General features: G+C 48.9%; 2 protein-coding genes and 1 long non-coding RNA gene across 3 annotated transcripts in view; 2 read left to right on the top strand and 1 right to left on the bottom strand.

Annotated features, from left to right (window-relative positions):
- The window catches only part of FAM120B (family with sequence similarity 120 member B), a 47,815-nt gene extending 42,651 nt beyond the window's left edge, over positions 1 to 5,164 (bottom strand). The window contains exons 1-2 of the mRNA XM_085055416.1: positions 5,100 to 5,164; positions 3,226 to 4,271 (exon numbers count right to left, since the gene is read on the bottom strand). Of these exons, the coding sequence (XP_084911542.1) occupies positions 3,226 to 4,245 (1,020 nt within the window). The 5' untranslated portion in view covers positions 4,246 to 4,271; positions 5,100 to 5,164. The remainder of the gene's footprint in view (positions 1 to 3,225; positions 4,272 to 5,099) is intronic.
- Positions 5,165 to 7,169: 2,005 nt separating this feature from the next.
- LOC146439526 (uncharacterized) lies at positions 7,170 to 10,470 on the top strand. The gene is made up of 2 exons (XR_014850823.1): positions 7,170 to 7,316; positions 9,167 to 10,470. It is a non-coding gene; the product is annotated as an uncharacterized LOC146439526 (long non-coding RNA).
- A 1,164-nt stretch (positions 10,471 to 11,634) lies between these two features.
- DLL1 (delta like canonical Notch ligand 1) lies at positions 11,635 to 20,721 on the top strand. The gene is made up of 11 exons (XM_085055414.1): positions 11,635 to 12,543; positions 12,800 to 13,111; positions 13,313 to 13,373; positions 13,628 to 13,885; positions 16,322 to 16,382; positions 16,845 to 16,975; positions 17,122 to 17,291; positions 17,429 to 17,645; positions 18,643 to 19,435; positions 19,551 to 19,665; positions 20,018 to 20,721. Exons 1-11 carry the CDS (start codon positions 12,484 to 12,486, stop codon positions 20,021 to 20,023), a joined length of 2,184 nt encoding a protein of 727 aa, XP_084911540.1. The 5' UTR covers positions 11,635 to 12,483; the 3' UTR covers positions 20,024 to 20,721.
- The last annotated feature ends 5,728 nt before the right edge of the window (positions 20,722 to 26,449 follow it).

The raw sequence follows: 26,449 nt of genomic DNA, 5'->3' as shown, positions 1-26,449 counted from the left end.
TGTATTCACTGTTTGAGGAAATAGATATTTCTCTATCAGTAGAAATGGAGAGAACAGCCAGGGAGGGAACAAGTGCTTTTTCAAATAACACCAGTATAAGCATATTTTCAGACATCCATCTTTTTGTGGCCAGGAATCCCCAGGAAAACCATCATTACCTTTATTAGCCCCTCCTTTAATTCTTAAAACTTGGGAGCTTGAAAGACAGTTTTCTAGAGAGTAATTATTCTTAAAATTAATTCTGAATTCCAACACAGCTGCCCTCCTTTGGTCACCTAAAAATGTATCTTCTCTCTTTAAACAGTGAGTGAAGGCATGACAAAATGCAAACTTTTAATTTTATTGCAAGATGAACTATAAAAGACAGCTGCATCTCTTTCCCAACCTGACTTGGTGTAGTTCACATTCTGGTAAAATTAGAATACCTAACTTCACCACACTTTTACTTTGCAATAGCAATTTTGAAGAAATTCAATCTAGGTCTGCAGGCATGTTGCTGAAAAGCAGAATTAACAGGATCACCCAGGCTGCACATTAACCACGCACTGGATGCAGCCACATCTGGCTACAACAGCTGGCTACAAGCAGCCTCATTACCAACAGGGTCTGCTGGTCTGGAACAGCCTAGATGAGAAAGCAACAAAGCAGCTCCCAGGCAGCACAGAATTCCAACCAGCAACACTTGCAATCTGGACTGGCCAAGTGCAGAGCCAGACAGATTTTCTACTTCACAACCTCAGACCAAAACTCTGGGGGTGTTCGAACAGCTGAGCAGAGTGAATTATTTCCACGGGGTGCAACTAATAAATTCTCCAGGACCTGTGCCATATGGTGAGCAGGCACTGATGTTTCTCTGCTCTGCATTCCCTGCATATGTCATGCTATCTGTGTTATTTGGATTGTGCCATCCATGCAGCTATCACAGACTCTTTCACTCTGAGCTACAAGACCACTGGCCAGAACCAAATTCACCGTTTCTGCAGAATTCCAGTATCTGCAAACCTGGGAACTCAGCAGGTCAAAGCTGCAGTCAGTCACTGGGTCATTACTGATCAAAACGTATTCTACTAAAATGTCATACTTTCTGTGTACAGTGCCAATCAACAGAGCACTTATACAACAAATTAATGGTTTCCCTGCAAGAAATACTTCAGTATTCCTAATATATGTAAACAATGTAATCCCCCAAGTATACTTTTCTATAAAATAAACACAGTGTCAAGTATAAGCATGATTTGAATGAAGCACTATTTAATAGAAACCAGTCACAGATATGAGATCATCAACAACACTAGTTTATTGCAATTTGCCACTAATCTACCCATCCTTATGTACTGAAAAAACTACAAGCTCATTTCAAAAGTATGGCTGTATTCAATGTCTCTATCTTGAAGAACATTTCTGATTCACACCTACACTCAGCTAGAAAGTTACACTCTTCTGAGAGAGAAACAGCAACATGAGGCTATGTCCTCATGGCTGGCATTGAGCTGTGTGTGTCATTTACATGCAGTTCAGACAATGCGCAAGGTAAGCAGAACTTACGGGTTTCAAAATATGAATCAAACACACACATTACATATACAAATATTTGAACACTTGTAACAAAAACAAAAGAGAAATTAACATGTCTAATATTTTGACTATAATCTCCTTGGCCCGGGGACTGGTTTAACGTAGGATTCATGCAGCAATAGTGAGACATTCTTCAATGGAGTTTCTAAACATTATTATTTTATTAGAGCAGTAGCTCAGCAGGATGCTTCAGAACTTCAACCCTTCAAATTAAAGACCAAACCAGGAAATAATGACCACTTGTCATAAAGATCATGTGGTACATTCTCTTAAGGAATAAGGATATTGCCACTATTGTCCTGGCCATAATCCAACACAGATCATTGCATTCTGTCTATTTTTTCCTTGCACTTCAAGCATTAAGAGTATTTTTCAACACCTTATTATGATGCATGGCTGCTGATTTTTTAAAATATATTCTATTTAACTACAACAATCAAAAGTTATATGTATTGTGCTTAATACATATTAACAATTACATATTGTGATATGTGTGGTTAATATAAAAGCCCAAATATATCTAAAGTTTAGCTGAAATGAGTATTGCATAGGTTACAACGTAGTTATAAAATTTTTATAGTCTTTTTAGAAAGGAAAATGCGAATTATATGATTACTTTAGAATAATATGAGAAAACAAAAAATAGTTTTAAAGAAAATGCTAAAGATAAGCAAGAGAAAGAAAAAAGGGTTCTGTGTTTGAAGTCTATAGGGACCTAATAAAATAAGGAGTAACAGATGGCTAATATTGGGTCTAAAATACACTTCCTTGTATAGATTTTTTAAAAAATCTCAATATGTTATCTTAATTGCCATGAATTTACAGAATTGTACTCTAGACTTAATACTGTTCCATAAACTCTGACGCAAGGTAGCCCATTTTCTATTAGCCAGGTAGGCCACCCTAAGCTGATATATCCAATTTCCCAGAGTGACTCAATCTGACATACCATATCTCACCCGAACCCCAGTGCATCCCTGTCTGCATGAGAAGCCATAAGTAAAACTTGCTACTGCAGACCTGCCCTTTGGGAATTAATAAGCCCATTGAAATGTGTTTGGGACAATGAAAACAAGGGCAATTTAACCTGAACCAAAAATCACAAAATACAGACTTACAGTATTTGACACTGTCCTGCACAACATCCTTGTCCCTGAACTGGAGAGGCATGGATTTGACAGATGGGCCTCTTGGTGAATGAGGGATTAGTTGGATAGCTGCACTAAAGCAGTTGTGGTCAATGGCTCAATGTGCAAGTGGAGAGCGTGACAAGTGGTGTCCTCAGGGGTCACTACCACGACGAGAACTGTTTAACATCTTTAACATCCCATGGGCAGCGGGATGGCGTGCTCCTTTGGCAAGTTTGCTGGTCACACCAGGCTGTGAGGTGCCATCGACAAGCAGGAGGGAAGGGATCCACCCAGAGGAATCTGGGCAGGTTTGAGAGGTGGCCTGTGTGAACCTCATCAATTTCAACAGGGCCAAGTACAAGACCCTACACTTGGGTAGGGACAATCCCAATCTCTACTTAACAGACAAAAGATTTTTGCACAAGTGAATTCAAATCAATAAGATTGATGTACTCATTACTAACTTCGACTAAGTGGTCATGGCAATAAAGTGATCATTAAGCTTTAAAAAACAAGTTACCTGAAAGATTTCTTTATCTTGACAGAGATCTGATTGTTGTTGAAGGGATAACATTTGACAGCTTGTTACATTGGGAGGAATCCATGGAGACTGCTGCCCAGGCAAAAGATAGGAGCTCACTCCTCTGTAAAGCAAGGTCTTGTCTGATCCCAGAGGTAGTATCTCTTCCAAGTGTTTCAGGCTGCTGTACGAGCATGGAATTTTTGAGATGTAATTTGCTACAGATAGCAGTATATTTGTTCTTCTGTTGTAGCTGCTGTTCCTGTGGGGACTGGTGTTTAAACATTTGCGCCAAAAGCCTTCCAACAGGCTTTCTGGAACAACATCATTGCCAAGCAAGCACGCAAACAGAGGAAGGTGTGTCAAACTAATACCCAGCACATGGCAAAGAACTTCTCGAGAGTACATAACAGTGACCAGTCTGTCCAAACGGAGGTTCTCAATGGAAAAGTAAGGGCATGTATTATAGATGAGGTAGTCACTATCTTGCCCCAGAATTCCCATACAGTTGTGTTGCAAACCATATGCAGCCACCTCAAAGTCTGCCTCTTGCAATGTGCAAACTGTTTCTTGACCAAGTGATTTCAGGGCATAACGTGTAAAAGTAGGCAGAGCTGAAGGAAGAACAAACATTTCTCTCCCTGGTTGTTTCCTGTGAGTCTTGATAAACCGGAATAATCTGGCTATTTCCTCAGTATTCTTCATCCTCCGTTTGATCCACTCCTCTCTCTTTTTCTCTTCTACCACTCCGTCAAAGTAAAACACCAACTTGATACCAGCTGCCATAAAAACTTTTATAAAATCCGCTAAAATGGCAAGGTACTCCTGCCACTGGCCACCACACACCCAGGATTCTGGTGTGTACCAGTGTCTAACGCAACTCATGGCATCTACTACGATAACAGGTGGGGAATCGGGATGATCAAGGAGATGCTTTTCTGCCATTTCTCTCAGATCTACCGTTTTGCATGCATCAGGGCAAACTCTTGCCACAAATCCCTGCAAACCTTTAACACCCATGGCTGATCTCCGAAACTCACAGCAGTCTGAAAGAAGAAAAATAAAAACAACATTCTAAATTGCAATACTGAGAAACAGTGAAATTCTTCAATAAAAATAAATAAAGCCGCTTGGAAATGGAACTGTTATTTTTCTGCTTTTGCTGATAGCTCATTGCCTTATCCTGGCTTTTAACAATTTTAAACAGCGTACTTCCCATCAGCAACCCGAATGTAAGTACTCATTCATTTTCCCTTCCACTTATGGGTTTTGTATCACTGAAAAATGTAAATATCAAAAGATTTTCAAAAATATGACAAAAACGTCACAGAATCACTGACTGGGTCAGGTTGGAAGGAACCCCAGGGGCATCACCTGGTCCAGCCTCCCTGCTCCAGCAGGGTCACCCTAGAGCACATGGCACACGATTGTGTTCGGACGGTTCTTGCACATCTCCGGTCAGGGAGATTCCACATTAATAGCGTATAGAAAAGTACACGATACTAGAAAAACACGGATGGATTTTTTTTTATTAAAATTATACGTGCTTATGGTATTAAAAAGGGAAAGAAAGGAAGGTGAGTTTACAAAGCATGGTGAATAGACAGATTTTAAAAGCATTCCCAAATCCTGTTAGTTAAAGACAGAGCTCTGAATAGCACGCTCGTTGATCACTATTTGGTTTGGAAGGGGCCTTTAAGGAGCTCGCAAGGCGCGGGGGCCGCTGCGCTCAGCCCCGGCACGATGGAGCCCGCCGCCCCGGGGTCCGTGCGGCGCCCAGGCCGCGCTGCCCGCGCACACCGGGCTGCGGCCGCCCCGCCCCGCCCCGGGGATCCCCCTGCCCGGCCCGGCCCGGCCCGCCGCCCGGCACTGACCCGAGCGCCGCTTCCGCTTCCCGCGGGCCGCGCCGCGCCTGCGCCCTGCGGCGGGGCGGGGCTGTCCCGCTGAGGGGCCGGGCTGGTGGCGGCCGCGCTGTCCCGCCCGCGGGCTGCGGTGCCTGGCTTTGTACGGCCACGATGGGGCCCGAGGGGCCACTGTGCCCCCGAACAAACCCGGCCGGGACGCGGGTCGGGGCGGGGGTCGTGAAAGCGTAGCGCACCGAAATCGCTTCAAACCCCTCCGAGTCGCACTCGGGAGATTGACGTCCCCGTTGGGCAGCGCGACCTTTGGCGGGAGGGCAGGCGTGGGTTCGCTTTGGCGATTGCCGGCGGAGGGGATCCCCCTTTGCCCCGGGCCGCATATCATATCCCGGCATGACGGCCTGGCTGCGCGCCGGGAGCGAAACCCACTGCCAGCCCGCCGGCAACAGGTGGGGACCTGAATAACTTCACATCTTGCCGGGAGGGGGAACAGGGACACGGGGGAGCCCATGGGAAGATTAGATCAGATGTTATTGCCGGTGAAAAATTAAACAGAGCGGTGCTCTGGGGAGTGCAGATTAATATATTTGGTGACTCCGTGTGCACAAAGCCTCACCATTGTAGCCGTGTCTGAATGCCTGTGAATAGGATGGAGCATATGTGGCCTGTCACCGCAGGTGCCCACATCTGTTCGTCTCCGGGCAGATGCTCTCAGAAAAGGGGAGAGCATTTCCAAAAGCTCAGGCCCGCCCCATCCATACCCATCCTCTTTCTCATAATCACCTTCTGCAGAGGAGTTTTTTCCCCCACCTTCTCCCACCCCCCGCCTTCCCTGAACGTGGAGAGATGCAGAAATAAAAACTGCGCAAATTGGAAGTGGCTTGGAAAGCCCTGGAAGCATATAATCAAACTGCTGCCCCCTCTCCTCCCCCAAAGTTTATTAGCGGCAGGCTTTGCGCTGCAGCCAGCATACAATGCTCGAGATGCACACACTGTGCACAGGGGGCTGCAGGCCATAGGGGAACAGAAAAACCCGTCATGCATGAAATGCAGTGCAGTACAGCAGCACGCTGTGCTGTCACAGGGCTCTAGAGAGCGGCCTGTGCAGCTACTGTCTGGAGTGGTAGTTTGCAGCTACTATTTAGAGTTCTGGCTTAAGATGACGATTAATAATGCTGGGCAAAAGAGGGAGTTCCCCCATGAGAACTCCCCCATGAGAACCCTTCTGCTACCAACTTCAGCAGCAATATTCACTGCCTGGTGAAGGCAGTGAATATTGCTACTGAAGTTGGTAGCAGAAGGGAATTTTTAAGCCATCCAGCGAAATCTCCAAGCCAGAATACAGAACATTTTTTTGAGAAGTGTTGTCACATTTTTTATCCCCAATACATGATCTGAGCCCTATCACACACCCTCCCTTTCTGTAACACCCCTGCCAAGACAAGCCAGGCGTCAGCACTGCGTGGAGTTACACTGGGCTTGCTTGATAGGGCAAATGGGGTGCTGGGGCACAGGGTGAATACCAAGATCATGGGATATTTTGTGTGGTAAGGCACTTTAGAAAGTTTTCTAGTTCAAATGTGGTATGTGGTTTCTAATGTAGTGAAGTTCTTGAGTATCCTTGAACATAAAGGTGGGCAAAGATGCCATTACTCCAAATGCAAGGCCGTGGTGCTCCCAAAAGGGGCACAGGCAGGGAGACCATTTGAAACTGCATGTCCCAGAGCAGGGGCCAGGGAAAGGAATGTGACTTGCCTGGCTCAGGGCACTCACGGGAGGTTTCAGGCAAAGTGATGTCCCAGACCTGGGGCGGGGGGGAACCCGAGGGAGAGCAAGGTATGGGGGGAAGTCTTCTTCCCGCGAGCCCTTGATGTCCCGTCGTTCCCGGGGGTACCTCGCGGTTCTGCCCCCTAGGCGAAGGCAAGCAGCCCTTCACCCTTCCGACTTTGGGAGCAACGGCAGCTCACGCACACGAGTGACCAGTATGATCCCTTTTAGTTTCCCACAAGCAAAATCCCGTCGGAAGCGAGCCAGGGAGCAAACCCAAACAAACAAGTAGCGCAGGGAAACGGGGCCGGGGCGGGGGGAGGGGGTATCTCGCTTTCTCCTCGTGTGCAATCAGTAAAACACATATAGGGGCCACTTCGGGATTTGCCCAGGGAAGGGTTGGAGAGCAGCTGGCTGCGGTAATCTCCTCGGGAGACAAAGGAATGCCCCGTCCCAGGATCACAGGTAAACACACAACCATTGTAATGAAAATGAGGGGCTAGGATAGGGCCGGAGCAGATGATTTGCTATTTGAAAAAGGGGGCTGGGGGGAAGGGAAAACCCAGAGCTGCTTATCTATCATCTGGCCTCGCTGTGTGCCAGCTGAGCCACGCGACTGCCCTTTCTTATTCTAATCAGCACATGCCTTTGCAACTTTGGGCTAACCTACACGCTAAACTTCTTAATCCTCCTCCCCGCACACGGCAAGGGCGGCGGAGCGCCCCTCCGGCGCCCGAGGCACCTCCGCGCCCGTCCCGCACCCGCCTAGGGCCAGGGCGCCCGGCGGCGAGGCTCGGGGCAGCCCCGGCACCCCGGTCACGCCGCCGAGCCTGGGGCCAGCGGGGGAACCAGAGCCCCGGCCCAGCCAGAGCCCCAGAGCCCCGCCTGCCCTCCCCCTGCTTCCCATCCCCTCCCGCCCGGTCCGGCCTAGCTCGGCCCGGCCCGGCCCGGAGGAACAGGTGAAGGGGGCGTGCGGCGGAGGAGCAGCCGCGCACACATACCTCCGTAGGGACTATAGACCTAATTAAAATATTATGCACACTCGGCTACACATAGCTCCACACGTACACGTCCCTCCGCCGACGCACCGTTCGCCATATGCCCGGAGCCGTCCGTCCCGGGAAAAATCACGGTTGCACGCCAACGATGGCAGCGCGTCGCCCTAATTAACACACGCACATATCTCTCCCACCCCCCTTTTTCGGTGACTTTTCCCATAATCTGGGCTCGCTTAGAAAGAAAAGCTGAGGCTGATGGGGAGCGCTCGGCCGCGCTTGTGCGCGGCGCGACTGTAAATAGTCGCCGGAGCAGGGGAGGGGGCCGGCGTTGCGGGAAGGGTATCAATTAGGGGCAGGGAGGGAGAGCACAATGCCCCACCAGCCCCAGCGAGCCGCTGGCAGGCGGAGCCGGGCCCACCGCGTCCCGGCCGTGCGGGGTCACCGCGCCGTGGCGGGGCCCCGGGTCCCGCGCCCGCCCCCCGGGGGTCCCGCTGCCGGCTCACCGGCGGGGCGGTTGCGGCCGGGCAGGGCGTCGGGAGGGACCGGACGGGACGAGACGGGACGGGACGGGACGGGAGCGGCCGCTCGTCCGTGCCCGGCAGCGGGGGCCGGTGGCGGTGCGCGGGCACGGCTAACAGCGCGGGGGCGGCGGGGGGCGGCGGGCGAGCGCGGTGCGGAGACACGCGGTTGGGAGCGAAAAAGCGCCATTTGGTTGGGAGCAGATGGCTGGCTGGGGGGCTGATCGCGTCTAAAGGCGTGTCATCCCCCTTCAGCGAGAATCCCTAAGGGCTCCCCTTGTCTTCGAAATCAATGAAAATTAAAGTGCAGAGAATGGATGAATAGTTAGACCTCGAGTCCCTCCTTTGTTCGCCTCAGCTACTGGTGGGCAGGAGTTAAACTACAACAGCCTCCTATAGAAACACTTAAGTTAAACAGTCTCCCCGTTAGTCCAGCATCTGAAAGAGAGAGGGAGAGGGGGGAAAAAAGCAGAAAAAGGAGCTTTCTGCTTGATTTCCCCAATACAGAATCGCGTGGCATAAATTAAGCCGGAGAAGAATGAGCGCCGTGGGCAGGATCCTGCCGGCTCTCACGGCGCCTTTCAGTCACGCTCAGCAGCGGTAATCGAGAAATCTGTGCCACGTCAATTTAACAAATACCCGGTACCGAAGGGGGGTTGTTAAGGATTTGGGGGCAAGTTTTTTCGGTTTGGTATTTTTTTCCCCCTATCGCTAGGTTAAAGCCCTCGCGCGTGTAACTTTTTATTTCCACTTTTTTAAGCAAGGGGATGCTAATGGATCAACTTTCTATCTCTCGTAGATTAAAAGATCCGCGGTAATGTATCACTTCTCGCTTCCACCGACGGGCCACCACCCAAACTTCAAGACAGATATTGCCGCTCACCCTCGCCCCCCCGCCCCGCTCGCTAAGTAAACCCCATACGAAGTGATGTTTTCCCCCTCTCTCTCTTTTTCCCGGGGATAACACCGCAGCAAAGTTTGCGAAGCAGCGACAAGCCACTTGAAAAGATGTTGACGCTAGGTGGCAAAAGTAATGTGCAGTGAAAACCGGAGCTGCTACGGGATGCGCCCCCCGTTCCCCGCTGCCGAGGCTGGGCACGGCGGGGGCGGGCGGGCGAGCCTCCGGGGACCGCCGCCCGCTCCGCTCTCTCCCGGGCCGCCTTCCCTACGTCCTCGCACGGTGCCTGCGGGATCGCTGGTACCCTCTCTGCCCAGACGCAACTCCGGGGGAAAAAAAAGCCAAAAACCCAAACCCAAACATTCCTGTACATTTAAACTTTTGCTTGTTCGTCGAGGGGCGGGGAGAAGGGAAAGGGGAGAAGAGCACCTGGGATGTAGATAGTTCGTTCGACCACGATTAGGCGTAAAGGATACATGTGGAGTGGCAAAACGTTGCAAAGATCTGGACGCTTGTATCGAGGGTTGGGTAGGTGGCCTGTGTTTGGGGTAGGTGCCACAAACCCCCAGTAAATGAACGTGGGCAGCTACAGTCCTGGAACAGTCGAGAAGAGCTGGAGTGAATGAACTCATTAGTGATTTTCTTTTAATTGGTATTACTCAATGCTTTTACTTTAAGAAGTCTTTAAGATTTTTTTTTCCTAGCGCATTGTAGGATAATTTGTGATCAAGACATCTGCTTCAATGGAAGTCACATTTTGCCATGCAAATGCACGTTTCAACCCAATAAAGTCGCCATAATAAGGCTTTTAGCACGGCATACCTACAGTGAGGTTATTGTAGCCAAATCCTCTCCTTTCGCACACAAGCTTAATCTGTGCTGAAATGATCTGTTACAATTAAAATGACATTTACAGAGACAGTTACACCTTGCATCCTAATGAATTCGCCTGCGCCTACCAAAGGTGTTTAAACAGAGGGCCCAAACAAAGTGGAAAACCCTGCTTCGAATGACATGCCAGAGTCTCCCTCCAACTTTTATCCTCTGCTTCCATCCATCATTAAGAAACTGCTCAAATGGTAATAGTCTCTATCCCTTTTTCACCGCACCAGTGAACTTCTTTCCATGTTTTGAAGATCAAAACAAAAGTTGTACTGTCTGATGGATATGTAAAAAAAAAAAATAAAGGGGACGGTTGGTGTAAATTTGGGCTGGTTTATTTTGTACGTGTGTGTGTGTGTGTGTGTGTGTGTGTGTTACGGAGGGGGGAAGTGCTGGAAGGGGTTTCTTTAAAAAATGTGCGGACATTGTTGTAGAGGCAGTAGCGTGCGCCGAGGGGAGCTCTTTCTCTCCCTCGCATTGTGCAGGGAGCAGGTGCTGTCTACATTACCATACAGCTGAGAGCACAAAGAGCTAACTGATTCAGCCCTCACACAATAACAAACGGCCTTAATGACAGCCACGCGAACGACACACACCAAACTCACTTTTTACTAAGCTGAAGGAGGAAAAAAGAGAGGGAGAGAGAGAGAGAGGGAGAGAGTGGGAGAGGTTGCTGGTGATGATGATAATAATCATAGAGGGATGCGGTACCCGGGCGCAGCGAGTGGCTCTCTCCGGCAGCGGCAGTGGCGGGGACGGGACCCGCGGAGCCCCGCAAACGGGTTCCCTCCACGAGTCCCCGCCGCCAACCCGCCCCCGCGTTCCCTCGCCGCCGGACCCCCGGGGATCCCCTGTGCCTCCGCCGGCGGGATGGCGCACCGTGAGCGGAGCCAAGGGAAGCGCGAGCCCCGGGTCACTTCGTCCACATTCGTTGCCCCCCTCCCCAATTACCCCGGTTATGCCAGGGTAGATGCAGTGTGAATTTCATGGGATGGGACTCCCCTCGTTGTGGCTCGCTGGCTCCCACCTCCCTCGTCCCTTTTACGCCGGAGGTGCCCCTTGGAGTGGTCACGATCACCGAGTCACTTTTTGGGGTCACGGCGGCTGCTCCGCACGTTCCAAGAGGCAATTACTGCCCGCCGTCCCCGGGGCTGCTCTCTAGCCGGAGCGTGTTGCACTGCCTCTCCCCGGTGCAGAGGGGGTGTTACCCTCTCCCCGGAGCAGAAGGGGGATTCTTGCGGTTACCAAATTTGCAGGAATGTAAATGAACACGTTTTGTGAGCGCGAAGGGGAGGGGGAGGAGGGTTGCACATTTTACAGCTCACTGACCATTTGGCGATCCATTGAGAGGAGGGTTTGGAAAAGTGGCTCCTTTGTGACAGCTCTAGCCAGATTGGGGGGCTGCTCATTTGCATCTCATTAGGCATGCAGTCGGCCGGCGGGATATAAGGGCAGCAGGCGCCCAAGGAGAGGCAGATCCTTAGCGCTTCACCCTCGGAGAGAGCCGCCGAGCCGAGCCGCGGCACGGAGCGGAGCAGAGCAGAGCAGGCACCCCCCTCCCCCGTAGGAGCACACCCGGACACGCTCTGTTCGCTGCTGTTGAGACACGAGCTTATTTTTCTTGGCTGGGATTCCTCTAGAAACAAAAGTAAACCCACAACAAGGAAAGAGAGCTTCGCTTCCTTTGAAAAAAACAAAACCCCCAAAAAACCAACAAAAAAAAAGAAAAAAAAAGAAAAAAGGGGATCAAGGCTCCGACGTGACCTGCCCGCCACCGCTGCTGTTTGACACCCACCAGCCCCGACGTGCGCAGGGCGAGCGCAGCCGCGCAGAGCCGCTCCCGAATCGCACCGCACCGGGAATTATCACCGCTGTCTCCGCCGCTGCCTCTGCAGGGATTTCCAGATCGCCAATTTTTAATCTTCCTTGGGAAGCCTTTTCTCTGCCTCTGTTGGGAATTAAGTTGTTTTTATTTAATTATTTTTATTTTTTTCTTCCTGGAGAAAAGGAGGAGCGTCGTGGATTGCGAAAGAAAAAGAGTTTAACAGATAAATCTTAACATCTTTTTTTCCCCCGTCCTTTTTTCATCTCTTTTTCTTTTGCCATCCGAAAGAGCTGTCAGTGCCGACAGGCTACATCTAGAGGTATCGACAAAAGGGGAAAAAAAGTCAGAGACACTCCTGAAAGAAGGAGACCGTGACACTAACTCTTCCAGCTCTGCTGGGACGAGCGGCTTTAGCCGCTGTGTTTTTTCCCTTACCCCGAGAGACACTTTCCCCTTTTCCCTCTGACGAGAAGGGGGAGGAAAGCGAGGGCACCAGAGCTGCACCTCCAAAATGGGAGGACGGTTCCTGCTGACGCTCGCCGTCCTCTCGGTGCTGCTGAGCCGCTGCCAGGTAAGTGCCCGCGGGGCGGGGGACAGGAATGCCTGCAGCGGGGGGTCCCTGCAGCTGGGAGTCCCTGCAGAGGGGGGTCCCTGCAGCGGGGGGGTCCCACGGGGGATGCCGGGGACTGTCGCTGCCTGTTGCAGCCGTGACGAGCGGGGAGGGGGTGCCGGTGCCGCCGCTGCCCGGCCGGGCCGGGGTAGGGGTTGGGGTCGGGCGGAGGAGCGGGCTGCTCGGCGGGCTGACGGCCGCTGTCCCCGCCCCGCAGGTCGGCTCCTCCGGGGTCTTCGAGCTGAAGCTGCAGGAGTTTGTCAATAAGAAGGGGCTGCTCAGCAACCGCAACTGCTGCCGCGGGGGCGGCCCCGGCGCCGGCGGGCTCCAGCAGTGCGACTGCAAGACCTTCTTCCGCGTCTGCCTCAAGCACTACCAGGCCAGCGTGTCCCCCGAGCCGCCCTGCACCTACGGCAGCGCCATCACCCCCGTCCTCGGCGCCAACTCCTTCAGCGTCCCCGACGGCGCGGGCGGCGCAGACCCCGCCTTCAGCAACCCCATCCGCTTCCCCTTCGGCTTCACCTGGCCCGTAAGTGGGGGGCGATGCTGGAGGGGGTGGCACATATCCATCCGTCCTGTCCCGTGCCTTTCCAAGAAGCCACCAATCCCCTTGAAGTGTCAAGATGGGAGGGGGACGACTGGTAACTCCTGGGGACTGGTGGCACTGCCTCTTGGGCCTACCTGCTCTCATGCTCTCCTTGTGGGTTGTGTCTGCTCCTTCTTTCCACAGGGCACCTTCTCGCTCATCATTGAAGCTCTACATACGGACTCACCTGATGACCTCACCACAGGTGGGTGTCCTGAAACTCACTTTTCCCCATAATAATCCCAGTCCTGCAGCCCTACTTGGCCCCCTTCTCTGCAGTGTGCAGCACATTCTCCTCTATGGTAGGCCCGTGGCAAGAGAGGCCAACCCGTTGGCATGCAGCCATGTCATCCTGCTTCTGCAGTTCCCCTCCCACCAGAGACCCCCAGCTAAGGGTCTTCCAATGCCCTGCCTGCTTTGGGCTCCCTAATCACTCTTTTCCTCTCCACTTTCACACAGAAAACCCTGAGCGCCTCATCAGCCGCCTGGCCACCCAAAGACACTTGGCAGTGGGTGAAGAGTGGTCCCAAGACCTGCACAGCAGTGGCCGCACTGACCTCAAGTACTCCTATCGCTTTGTGTGTGACGAGCACTACTACGGAGAAGGCTGCTCTGTTTTCTGCCGCCCCCGGGATGATGCCTTTGGTCACTTCACCTGTGGAGAGCGTGGCGAGAAAGTCTGCAACCCTGGCTGGAAAGGCCAGTATTGCACCGAGCGTGAGTATCCACCTTCTTGTCTCCTTGGGTGCCAGTTGCAGCAGTGCCCCCTGAGCTCTTGGGGTTGGCAGAAGGGTGTTTCTCTGATATCAGGCCCCGTGGGGAGGGGGAACTCAGCAATGGTGAGTAGGTGTCTCATTCTGTGCCAAGGACTTACCAATGTGAGGGATGGGAGATTCCTCAGCATTGCCACAGAAAGTTAATGCAGAGAGCCCCTTCTCAAGCCAACAGAATGTCAGTGCCAATACTACACTCTTGCTCATTTGCTTTAGACCATCAAAACTGGTAGCAGAATGTTCAGCAGTTGCTTGAGGATTTATTAAAATATTTCAGGACTACTTTTTATACCTATCCACCTCTCCAACGATGTTACTTTGATATCCTCATCTACAGGGTACTGGGCTTCAGGGGAGGGAGCTAAGCTTTGGCAACATCCATGTGACAGGCTTATTGGTAGGCTTGCCATGGTCTGATCAATTGCAACCTTGTATTGAGAAGTCCAAGATACTCTCTGTGGCTTCTAGATTGTACATTTCTCATTTGGGGTCCTCACATGCTGCCACTGACAGAGATTGCTCAACCTGGGCCCCAAGAATATTTGAGTTCTTCCCCAGCTCTCTTCTGTGCCATTGCTATGATTATTGCTACTAATAAAGTAGTGAGGGACATGAAATATACCCTTGAGCTCGAAGTTTTTGAGGAACATTGTGTGTTGACACAGCAGGAAAAGCTGGGACAGTAAGCAGATCACAGACAGGATAGTCCAGGATGTCAGATACTTTCCGGTTGTACAAGATTCCGCCCTTTGTAGATCTATAGCGGTGTACACCCAAACGTGCACACAGAGCCCCTGCTGCAGCGTGTGATGGCATTCTCTGTTTGTGTGTATACACGGATCTGAAATATGCTGGCAGATGACGTACTGGGCGAGTACTCCTCTGCAGTCATCAAAAGGCCAGGCAGGCAGGAAGAAAACAGTTCCAGGCTGTAAAGCAGCCTCTCAGCTTTCTTCTTGTTGTGTTTTTGTTTCTGTTTAAACCCACCTACACTGTGGTCTCAGCTGAGCTGCTATCAAATGATCCCTGATTGATTATTCACACTGTTAGTGACTGTTAGGATGCTTTTAGCAGTTCACGGTGCAATGTTGCACAATAAACAGCAGGCAAAGGGATTCACATTTTCTTTGACAGTGTTTTAAATAGGAGCTACAACCTTTCCAGTGATCAAAACTGCCTAGCCCAGTTGTGTCGAGGGGTGGGGAAAAAGGAAGCATTTTGATAATGAGCTCTTTCGAGGCTGTCAGCACTTTCGAATGCCTGTACATCTCTGCTATTCCCACAGCGAAGCAGAAGGCTGTCCATCTTTCTTGACTCATTACGTGCACTGTACGCTGTGTTTTCCCTCTCAGAAAAAACCAGCTTATAACACTGACACAAACCTACTAGGCAGGGGAGATGTGTTTATGTGTGCATGCAAAAAGAATGTTTTGCCGTTAGTGAGTGGAGCTGCCAGTTGCAGATTGCTTCCCATCGCCTTGCCCCCAGCTCCATTCTTTCTAACTTGGAGGCGATCTGATTATCAGCGCTGATTCTTTCTTTCTTTTTCTTCCCCCCTCCTTCCCCTCGCATGCCATTGTCTCCGGCTGGCTTTGTTGAATTAAAACTTTGCAGTGCCTGCTTAATGAGTTCCATAACCAGGCAAAGTAATGAGCAGAAGTCCCTTTTTTCCCTTCTCTCATCCTCCCTCCCGCTGGCCCGCTTACCTCTTTTACCAGGGCTGCACCCACCCGCCCGCCCCTTTTCGAAGCAGGGCGGAGGGGGGAAGGAGGGAGGAAGAACTTTAGACTTATTTATTTGAATAAGAAAAAAAAGTTTTTTTGCAGCGAAATCACGCGCGTGCCATAGATTAGCTGTGGGCAGGGATAGGCTGCCCGGTCGCCGGCCGCCGGCCCCATTGGCTCCGGGGCCGGGGTATTGTTGCAGTGGGGCAGCTGCTGGGAGAGAATAGACAATAGAGCAGCTGTCTTGCACTGGCACCCTGCACACCAGCTGTCCACTCTTATCTGCACACACACTTTCGGGGGATATTAAGAGGTGGAGCTGTGTGCATAGAATTGGAAAAAAGGACTTCTGACCCTCACTGGGAAGGGAAGGGGGGTGAGGGGCTGTGGGGAAGGGAGCAATTGTGAGCCCTCTTTTGTCTGTGTGCAACTGTATTAAGAAGAATGCTCATCCCCGGTGATAAGTAAAGTGCCCAGTTACGGGGTGAGATCAATACTCCTGCAGACTCCAGAGATTAATTCAGCTGCGCTTAACTGCCCCGACCTAGTAAAAGGGACTCGCTCCCCATCCGCAAGGTGCTCTCAGAACCAGACTTGTAAAAGAGAGTTGTTTTGGCACCAGTGCTGATGTCTTTCCCTGCTTGGTTTGTTTACAGCGATTTGTTTGCCTGGATGTGATGAGCAACACGGCTTTTGTGACAAGCCTGGAGAATGCAAGTAAGTTTTCCACTCCCTTCCTGCTTCCTTCTTTGTCTGTCAGTGTTGATGCTCTAGTGTTAAATAAGCCATTGGACATTTGAAGGGTTGGTTTAAAGGCCTTTCTTCATATTAGGTGGAAATTTGAAAAATCCAGGTGATTCCAGATCAAAGTATTATTCTATAAGTCAAACATCAGTGCCATTAATATTAACCTAATGAGTTTACAGTGCTGTGTGTAAGGTTTTGCTCTTTGTTATTAGAGTAAACAAGTTAACTATCTGGAACCATGGGTCTGTCTAAGGAAGTGGAAGAAATAGCTAGGACTGATGAAGGCTGATGCTACGGTTGGACTTGGTGACTTTCTCACATGAAGGATCACTGAGGGCTTTTAGGCATCAGTGTGTGTGCAGAGTTTGTGATAGGGTTTCCAACTGTGAGAAGTCTAAATCTGATGAGACTTTGTTGTCTTTTTTTTCTCAGATGCAGAGTGGGCTGGCAGGGGCGATATTGTGATGAGTGCATCCGGTACCCCGGCTGCCTTCATGGTACCTGTCAGCAGCCGTGGCAGTGCAACTGCCAGGAAGGCTGGGGTGGCCTTTTTTGCAACCAGGGTGAGTTCTCAGTCCTTGCCTGAGCATCTGTCTTAAAATGCAGAAAGCAAGCAACTATTTTCAGCTCACCCATCCTGTACTAGCCTTGCGAAATAGCAAGCATTTTGGCTGCTCCCTTTTAAAAAAAGCAAATATATCTTTTACAGACCTGAACTACTGCACCCACCACAAGCCCTGCAAGAATGGTGCCACGTGCACCAATACTGGTCAGGGGAGCTACACTTGTTCATGCCGACCTGGGTACACAGGCTCCAATTGTGAGATTGAGATCAATGAATGTGACGCCAACCCTTGCAAGAATGGTGGAAGCTGCACTGTAAGTTCAAGTTGCTTGTGTCTTCTGAAACTCCAAGAGAGGAGTTAATGTCAGTTTTACTAACTTTCAAAATCCCTTTTTGGACTTCCAAGCAAGTTCATGCAAAATTTTGATAATTTCTTGTTTCCTCCCCCCAGGATCTCGAGAACAGCTATTCCTGTACCTGCCCCCCAGGCTTCTATGGGAAAAACTGTGAGCTGAGCGCAATGACTTGTGCTGACGGACCGTGCTTCAATGGTGGGCGATGCACCGACAACCCCGACGGGGGTTACAGCTGCCGCTGCCCACTGGGCTATTCTGGGTTCAACTGTGAAAAGAAAATCGATTACTGCAGTTCCAGCCCTTGTGCAAATGGTAAGGCCAAACACGCTACAGTGGTCTTCTAAAAGGAGACCATACACTTACTTTGGCTTCTGATCTGGAGTTCATAATAAGGCACACTGATCAATCCTAGAATCACAGAATGGTCTGGGTTGGAAGTGACCTTAAAGATCGTTTAGTTCCAAACCCCTGCCATGGGCAAGCTCACCTATCATTAATTCAGGTTGTTTAAAGCCTCATCCAGTCTGGCCTTGAACACTCCTAGGGAGTAACATCCACCACTTGTCTGGGCAACTTGTTCCAGTGCCTTACCACCCTCACAGTAAAGAACTTTTTCACAATCTCTAATCTAAACCTGTTCTTTTTCAGTTTAAAGCAATTTCCCCTTGTCATATCACTACATTCTCCTGTAAAAAGGACCTTTGCATGTCAATAGTTGAGTTGGTGGAGGATCTGTACTGAGAAAGCAACGGTGTGGCTTGGGCCACTGCTGCAGATTGCATTTTCTCATGGGGTGCCTGGCGCCAAGTAACTTGGTCTGAAGCTTCATGCAGGAAAACATGGAAGATTATACTTGCAAATCCTTTGCAAAGAGTCTTAGGGGTCTGTGGATGCAAATACCATATGAGTGGTAAATATTATTACTTGTAATCTGGTAACAGTAATCTTCCTGTTCTGATTAAAGTAGTGAAGACTTTGTTTACTGTAGTCCTCCTTATTCATTGCCACTGAAACTCTGTAACATGAGATGTGGTGTTAACCTGACCTAGACTAGTATTCTTGTCCGAGCTGAATGAAATGTTAAAATAGGAGTATGATTGAGAATGAAATATAAATCCGCTTAACAAAAATCCTTCTTAAAAAAAAAGGAATTGTTATGGTGGATCAAACTTGGCAAAGGTTGAGCTAACCTCTCAAAAAGAAAGCTTTCCTCAGCTGCCAGTTGTGCCAGTTGCCCTGAGAGCAGTGAGTGGGAGGCTATTGAGTCTGGCTGCCCAGCACTCAGCTCGTCCCCCTTCATGTCTTGCAGGAGCGCAGTGTGTCGATCTGGGGAACTCCTACATATGCCAGTGCCAGGCTGGCTTCACTGGGAGACACTGTGATGACAACGTGGACGACTGCGCCTCCTTCCCCTGTGTCAACGGAGGGACCTGCCAGGATGGCATCAATGACTATTCCTGCACCTGCCCCCCAGGATACAACGGGAAGAACTGCAGCACCCCGGTGAGCAGATGCGAACACAACCCTTGCCACAATGGGGCCACCTGCCATGAGAGAAACAACCGCTATGTGTGTGAGTGTGCCCGGGGCTACGGCGGGCTCAACTGCCAGTTTCTGCTCCCCGAGCCGCCTCAGGGACCCGTCATTGTTGACTTCACTGAGAAGTACACGGAAGGCCAGAGCTCCCAGTTCCCCTGGATCGCCGTCTGCGCCGGGATTATTCTGGTCCTCATGCTGCTGCTGGGGTGTGCTGCTGTGGTCGTCTGCGTCAGGCTCAGAGTGCAGAAGAGGCACCACCAGCCTGATGCCTGCAGGAGTGAGACTGAGACTATGAATAACCTGGCAAACTGCCAGCGCGAGAAGGACATTTCCATAAGTGTGATTGGTGCCACTCAGATTAAAAACACAAATAAGAAAGTAGACTTTCACAGCGATAACTCTGATAAAAATGGCTACAAAGTCAGATACCCATCAGTGGATTACAATTTGGTGCATGAACTCAAGAATGAGGACTCAGTTAAGGAGGAGCACAGCAAATGTGAAGCCAAGTGTGAAACGTATGATTCAGAGGCAGAGGAGAAAAGTGCAGTACAGCTAAAGAGGTATCTCACATCTGGGTGCAGGGGGCAGCTTGACTTTGAAGGGGGAGTGTATATCTTATAGGTAGCATTAAGCAACAGCCATCTGACCTGTTCTTTCTCTTTTTGTCTTCAATAGTGATACTTCTGAAAGAAAGCGACCAGATTCAGTATATTCCACTTCAAAGGACACAAAGTACCAGTCGGTGTATGTCATATCAGAAGAGAAAGATGAGTGCATCATAGCAACTGAGGTTAGTAGGGTTGGAACAGCAGAGAAAAGTCCTGGTCTGCATCTCATCCAGTACATGCCAGGGCAGATAAACTCTTTTTCACGATGCCACAGTGGTTTGTACCTGTTGAAATCCAGCCAGCTTGAGTTTGTGATGCTGTGGATGTTGTAAAGACAAGCTCAGTGACTTGATGCTCTGGATGTTGTGGGTTTGACAAGTTTTGTAGACTAGGGTACAATGGTAGTGTGATTGAGGTGTGCTGACACACCCCTTGGTGTGCTTCATGCAGAGTCCTGACCCTCTGCAGCCTCACAGCCCTCTTCATATGTTTCATTAACCTCTCCTGATCTCTGCTTGTGTTTTGTCTTACCAGGTGTAAACCAGAGGTGATATGGCAAGGTGGTTGTTCAGAACAATTTCAGAGGAGACGTGCCCCGATGAATGCTGCTGAAAGAGGAATGGGAGATAGATTCCTTCACTGACTGCTGCTGAGATACTAAATTCAGGCTTGAGCTGGTTCTCTACTGAAGTTAGCAAAGTGACTGCAAAATAAAGAAACAAGATGGACACCAGGCAAGGGTCTGTGTTCAAGGATTACTGTTGCACTGCCTTTTATGAACTTTATCATTGCACTATGGTCAGTTGCTTTTCTATATATATTTAAATAAATGGACTTAATTACTACATAAGAAGCATGCACTGCCTGAAGTGTATATTTTGGATTATTATGAGCCAGTCTTTTCTTGAATTAGAGACACAAACACTGCCTTTATTGTCTTTTTTGATACTAAAATGTGTTTTTACTAGGTGAGAAAAAGTGTGTTATTTTTTTGAATCTGTAAAAATATTTTCATGATAATTGTAAAGCTTGAGTATTTTGTGATGTTCATTTTTTTATAATTTAAATTTTTTGGTAAATATGTACAAAGGCACTTCGGGTCTATGTGACTATATTTTTTTGTATATAAATGTATTTATGGAATATTGTGCAAATGTTATTTGATTTTTTTTACCGTTTTGTTAATGAAGAAATTCATTTTTAAAATATTTTTCCAAAATAAATATTATTAATGATAACCAGAGTGCTATGTTTATTCCATATCCAATGATGAACTGACCAAACTTTGCAACCAGGCATCGACAGGCTTCTGTGGACTCATGGGTGCTTTGAGTAGCAATGAGACTTATTACAGAGACTGGAGAGAACTTGTTGAGTGTAGACCCTCCATCTTTCCCCTCCTAACTTTCTGACCTGGTGACCCCACACCTCTGCTCAGTCTTACCCCAAAGGCAAACAGCAAAACCTTAAGTAATATTTGCTCAGTCATGTTGGGTTGTGTGTTTATATAAACACATATGGAGTCACTTCCTGAGGAAGGAGGAAGAGTTGAGTGCGCTCCATTACAACCCAGACATGGGGCTTGTCATGACTCAACCCCTCATTTCTTGCAAGCTCAAACACTTGCCTGGAGTCCAGGGGAGTTTGGGACACACCAGTGAGGGAGGGCCCCTAGCTCAGGTTCTTGATGTGCATCCGTGGGCTGTGCATTCCCCCAGTCATCCCAGCCAGGTGGTGGCACTTCCCTCTCCAGGAAATGGTAGCAATTAACTGACTGGTGGCCACAACTCTCCCGACTGTGACGCCTGTCTGAACTACCAGTTGCATTTTGGTTTCTGCTCTGCCCCTGGTGCCTGCTGCCTTCATGGTGGGACAGAGTGTGATACCACCCCCTGGCTTGGCTGTGAATGCTCAGGCAATTTCCCCAATTTTGTTTGCTCCAACAAGCTTGCCTTCACGTTGTGCTGCATGTTAATCAGCAGAGACCCTTCAGAAACAGCCAAAGTATTCGACTTCAGGAAAATAAGGAAAATCTAGGCAATAACTTCATTTTTGCTCCATTAAAGATGATCCCCAATCATTGTGGGCCACCTTCTGCAACTTTGCGAAGACAGGGAAAATCCTCTGTTTCCACTCACTTCAGAGGAGGGGATTGCTGTCCTAAACACAAAGAGTGGCATAGCAGATATAATCAAGCAATTATTGCAGCTGATGATCTCTATGTATTCCTCTTGTTTTAGTGTGCATAAATACATGAACCACTAACTCTACTTTGGTGTGAGGTCAGTGGAAAACTCACACTGACTGCAGAGGCTTGTCTGTCTATGAGGCCTTTTTGCTAAGCGAGACCTTAGGCAAGGCACATAGGCTCACTTCTCAAGAAGTGACCTGATATGGTTATCTTCTTCATCTATCCCAAAGCATCCTTTTAAGGAGAATTTTCATGAGAAGCATGATGTGAGGTGTTGAAACCAGCCTGTCAGTGATGGTCTGAACAGCAGTTTCAATTTGAGCAGTAAAATAACAACCTGCCAATAACCAGTCAGTGCATCATATATTAAATGAGGCATGATGGTGTGTATAGCAGCAGGTGCTCAGTGCAACATAATCTCACAGATTGGACAGACAAGCGAGCCTTGGAAGGTGTTATTGCCATCTTTGTTGCTCATTTGTTTTTCAGCCTTGGCCAAATCACTTTATTTCTCTGTATTTCCTTTTCTTCCCAAGATTTATGGAAGAGGCTCATCTCTTACAATGTACTGCACTTTGCATAGTCAGTGCCATGGTCTTGGCTAGGTGTTATTAATGCTTCTTCTGTAGAAATAGCAGTAACAAAAGGAAGGCCATCAGTGGTTGAGTACTTCTGTAACATCAGGTCTTTGGTGCTACAGCAAGAACTACTTTAATTTACTATCAGGTAAAGGTCCGGAAAAGCACACAGCTTCTTGCTCTTGTGAAGATGCACAGCATTGGCATCTACCTATCATCTGCTTAAAAATAAAACAGCTTTGGAAATCTCAGTTTGTCCAAGTGTGCTATCAGCAGTGCTGAGCTTGGTGAGTGACAGAAGATGTACTGTAGGCAAAGGGAAGGGCATGGTCCTGTCCTTCTGAAGCACCTCCTGAAATAGTGGCCGCACAGATCAACCCAACAGCTTCTTCCACTTCTGTCTTGAGCAGGGCTGGGGCTAAAATCACACAGGTTTTATCTCTTCTACAGGATTACTAGGTCCCCCAGTCTGGGGTGTGTGTGTATAAACGGCTCTCAGTGAACAGAGCAAGTTAAAGTATCTAGTGTGGAACATTGGTTCCACACTCCTCACCTGTAGTGCTTGGGCCCTACTGGCATGTGGTAGGTGGTGGAAGTAGTGCATGTCTTTGCTTGAGAGACAGAATGGCAGATGCAGGTGTGGAGCCATGTGTGCAGGTGGTGCACACTGTGGCCAAGGGGCAGTGATGGGGCTGTGCTCTCTCCAGGATGGGAGCTCTGCTGCCAAAGAACAGCAGGAACCTCCTGGTCAGCAGGGTCTCTGAAAGGCCTCCTCATTCTAAAATGAGATGAGAGCCTGCCTGGGGAGTCCATTTAGCCAGAGCAGCTGAGAATTCAGGGCCCGATCCAAAGCCCATTAAATTAATGGAAATGTTCCAGCAAACTGCAGGGACACATGGCACTGTGCCCCTCCTGATACAGCACATCCCTGTCTCTCCCCAGGGAAGCTGCATGTACTGATGCAGCGCGTGTCCCCCCGGGTGGTGGATATGAAAGCCTGTGGTTGGCCTAGCCAGGTCTGTCCCCTGGGCACTCATCCCCCTGGTGCCAGCCCACATGCTGTGGCAGGATTTTGGGAGTCTGGGGTCCTTTGGCAGGCTGTCACTGTGGCTCTGTTCCTTCATCTCCATATTTCGACCTACAAAGTCCCCTCCTCTCCATCCAGGAGCAGCCAGGGAGGACTTGGCCTCCTTGTTTGGGACCAGTTCTCAACAGGGTGGCCAGAGAGAGCACCTGTAAGTCCACACCTCTGCCAGCAAACCTGTGTCTCTGGGTCAAGTGGCATTTGCATTGTTGGCGCAGACAGGACATGTCAGGAAATTTGAAGCACTGAAGAAGCAGGAGAGGTTAGCATCTGGGAGGTATTAGCTGCCCTGGTTGTAGAAAGGGATTTCTTGAGTCATATCTTTCATTACATAGAAAACTTTGGGTTCAGACAGCAGTCTTAGGTTTAATAGCAAGACATGGCTTTATGAATGGATTTAAATTTATATTTGTGCTTACTTTGTACACAGTGCAGGAAAGTTTGTGTGTCAGGAAACTTGGGTGCTATTCCTGGCTCCACCACAGACCTGATGTGTAACCTTGGGAGAGGAAGGATGATCTTGTGGTCAAGGCACTGTGGAGGGACAACCAGGAGGCCCCCATTTTTCTAAGGTCCTGGAAAGATTAAGTGACACAGGTCCAAGGTTGCACAGGAAGTCTGGAGGGAGTGCTGGAAATAGAAGGGGGCCCTCCTGGTTGTTCTAATAGGGAGAAGGTCATTTGTGCTTGTGAGAGGATACTGTGGTGGTGGGGAATGTTAAAAACACCCTTCAAGGCAAGTAAGGCTACTTCCTATTTCTACACATCAGATGGCTTGTCTGTGAGGTGGTGAGCTATTTTTGCAAAGCGCTTTCAGATGCTCGCATGGAATAGAGACCCCTATCACAATTGAAACATCCATCATCTCAGAGAGAATACGCAAACCCGGCACTGGCAGTGAGTAGCCAAACTGGTAGGGGGAGGGAGGCAGCTGTGGTGGTGTGTGTGCAGAGTGTGTGCAGGGGGAATGTGATACAGCTGTGTGTCCATGGCCCAGAAAGGATGTCACACACCACAGTGTTGACATGGGTGGCCACAGTGCCATCAGCCTCTTCTTTCAGATCAGCACCTGCAATCAAGGTCTGTAGTCATGTCTCTGCAATGGAAGGCTTTTTTACAGCAAAATAGTTTTGCAGGTAGAGATACAGATTAAACTCAGCTTGGAAATATGAGAGTCAAGGAGGAAAGCTGCAGAAATTATACACATGGGAATTCTTTACTGACAGATACTGGGACACTTCCCTGTTGTTATAGCCTAACTTCCAAAGTCGTGTACTTCAAACAAAATTATCTGAGAACTATTTCTAGGCCAAATCCCAACCTGAGAAGCAGTCACTTCTGACACTTGAATTCTACTTGTATTAGAAGAATAAGGAGCCTCTCTGTTCCCTTCCCTCCTTGGGAGGTACATTTTTCACCTGGCTTTTAAGAGCTGGCTTTCTGCCTGTGTTTGTGTTACCTGCTATGCAAATCAGAGAAATCAAGAGCCTGGCCGGAAAAGACTCAACATGTATCATGAGGCAGATTTTCAGATGAAACATGGAGCCTACTGCTGTGACAACATGACAGCTGATCCTGCTGCTCTCGGTGACGCAGAGGTGGATGACAGACCCACTGCCATGTGGGGGCTTATTGCTGGGGCTTGCTGCCTAGGTCAGTGGGCAGGATGGTGTGGGAGGTGGGAATGGAGGTCACAGGATTCTCATGACAGGTTGGGTTTTTTCCTTAGGAAGAAACATCCTTGGTCTTTTCTCTGGCTGCTGCTGCCTCATCTCCTGCAGCAATAAATTCAACACTACTAGGGCTGCTCTCTGGCCCTGTAGCCAGCCAGTATGGATCAGTCTGCATCCATAGTTTTAAACTGTCTTACTCCACCAAATTGACTGCTCACATCCACACTGTCTGTGAGGGATGGCTCCTGCTTTGTGTTTACAACAGCCTGGGACTCTCATAACTGTGGAGGCAAAAGCTTGGCACGGTCCACCATAGCTATGCAACCATACTAATGATTGTATTCTAGAGATCAGGAGCTGCTATGTTTCCCAGGACAGGCGAATCCGGAGCATCTTAATGACACATTCAGGAATGCCTTACTCCTTGGCACAGATGAGGAACACTGTCTGTCAGCTGTGGGAGTAACTCTGAGGGTCAGTGAAGATCCATTTCACCTGCTAGGGCAACTATATAAACTGGCATTGCTTTCTTTAAAGCCTGCTTTTTTGTGTGTTACATATGACTAGGGCAATTTTTTTTTAATGGTATGAAACTATACCATCTGAACAACCAGTGTAGATGCAGCTATATTGAAAAAAGGTCACGTATATCTGTGCAGATACCGACCCCTCCCTTGTTTATTTATCAAATAAAAGCAAGTTTGTACCATTGTGCTCTCCAGAGCATGTCTGTGCAGCTATAAAGAAGCAAATATAATTCAAAAAAAGATGGCTGTTCGGACAAGGTTTGAGTGCTTACAGCAAGTTAGTGTAATTACTACATGGTAATTTCCCATGGTGCTGGAGGCTCAGCAGGAGAAAAGATCAGAACTGGCCTGTGTTCTTTCTCATAACATGAAACTGGAACTTTGTGAGGACAGCACTTTCTGTGGGAAAGAACACAGCAGATAGACAAATCTGACCAGCCCTTATTGCAGGGAGGATGTGCTGCAAAGCCATTTCTGATCCTGCCATTGCCAAGATGCTGGAAACAGCTGAGGGCCATTTCTAATCATAAATTTTACCTACCAGAAAACTATATTTTTCCATAACACCTACAAGTCAACATTTTTACATAGGAGACTTTCAGTGGGGAAACTGTTTTTCTGCTATGGTAAACTGAAATACCCTCTTGAAAACCTTTTATGAGTTTCATTTTCTTCATGAAGTGAGATAGCAAAATGACAAGTGTTTCCCAGCAAACAAAAAATTATCTGTAAACTTCCTTTCTTTTTCTTTTTTTTTTTTTCCCCAAAAATAGAACTGATCTGGGAAATTTGTCTCATTAAAAAGCTGTATACTTTACTTCTGATTTGCTTTAGAATGTGAACATCTTTAAAGATAAGTTCTCCCTCTTATCCCATTTTTGGCCCAAAGTAGCACTTCAGTGTCCTGAGGAGGA

The sequence above is a fragment of the Lichenostomus cassidix genome, chromosome 3 (assembly GCF_008360975.1).
Source record: "Lichenostomus cassidix isolate B80296 chromosome 3, HeHo_3.0, whole genome shotgun sequence".
Taxonomy (NCBI): domain Eukaryota; kingdom Metazoa; phylum Chordata; class Aves; order Passeriformes; family Meliphagidae; genus Lichenostomus; species Lichenostomus cassidix.
The sequence above is the reverse complement of the archived record's forward strand: the minus strand, read 5'-3'. Positions and strand labels throughout refer to the sequence as shown.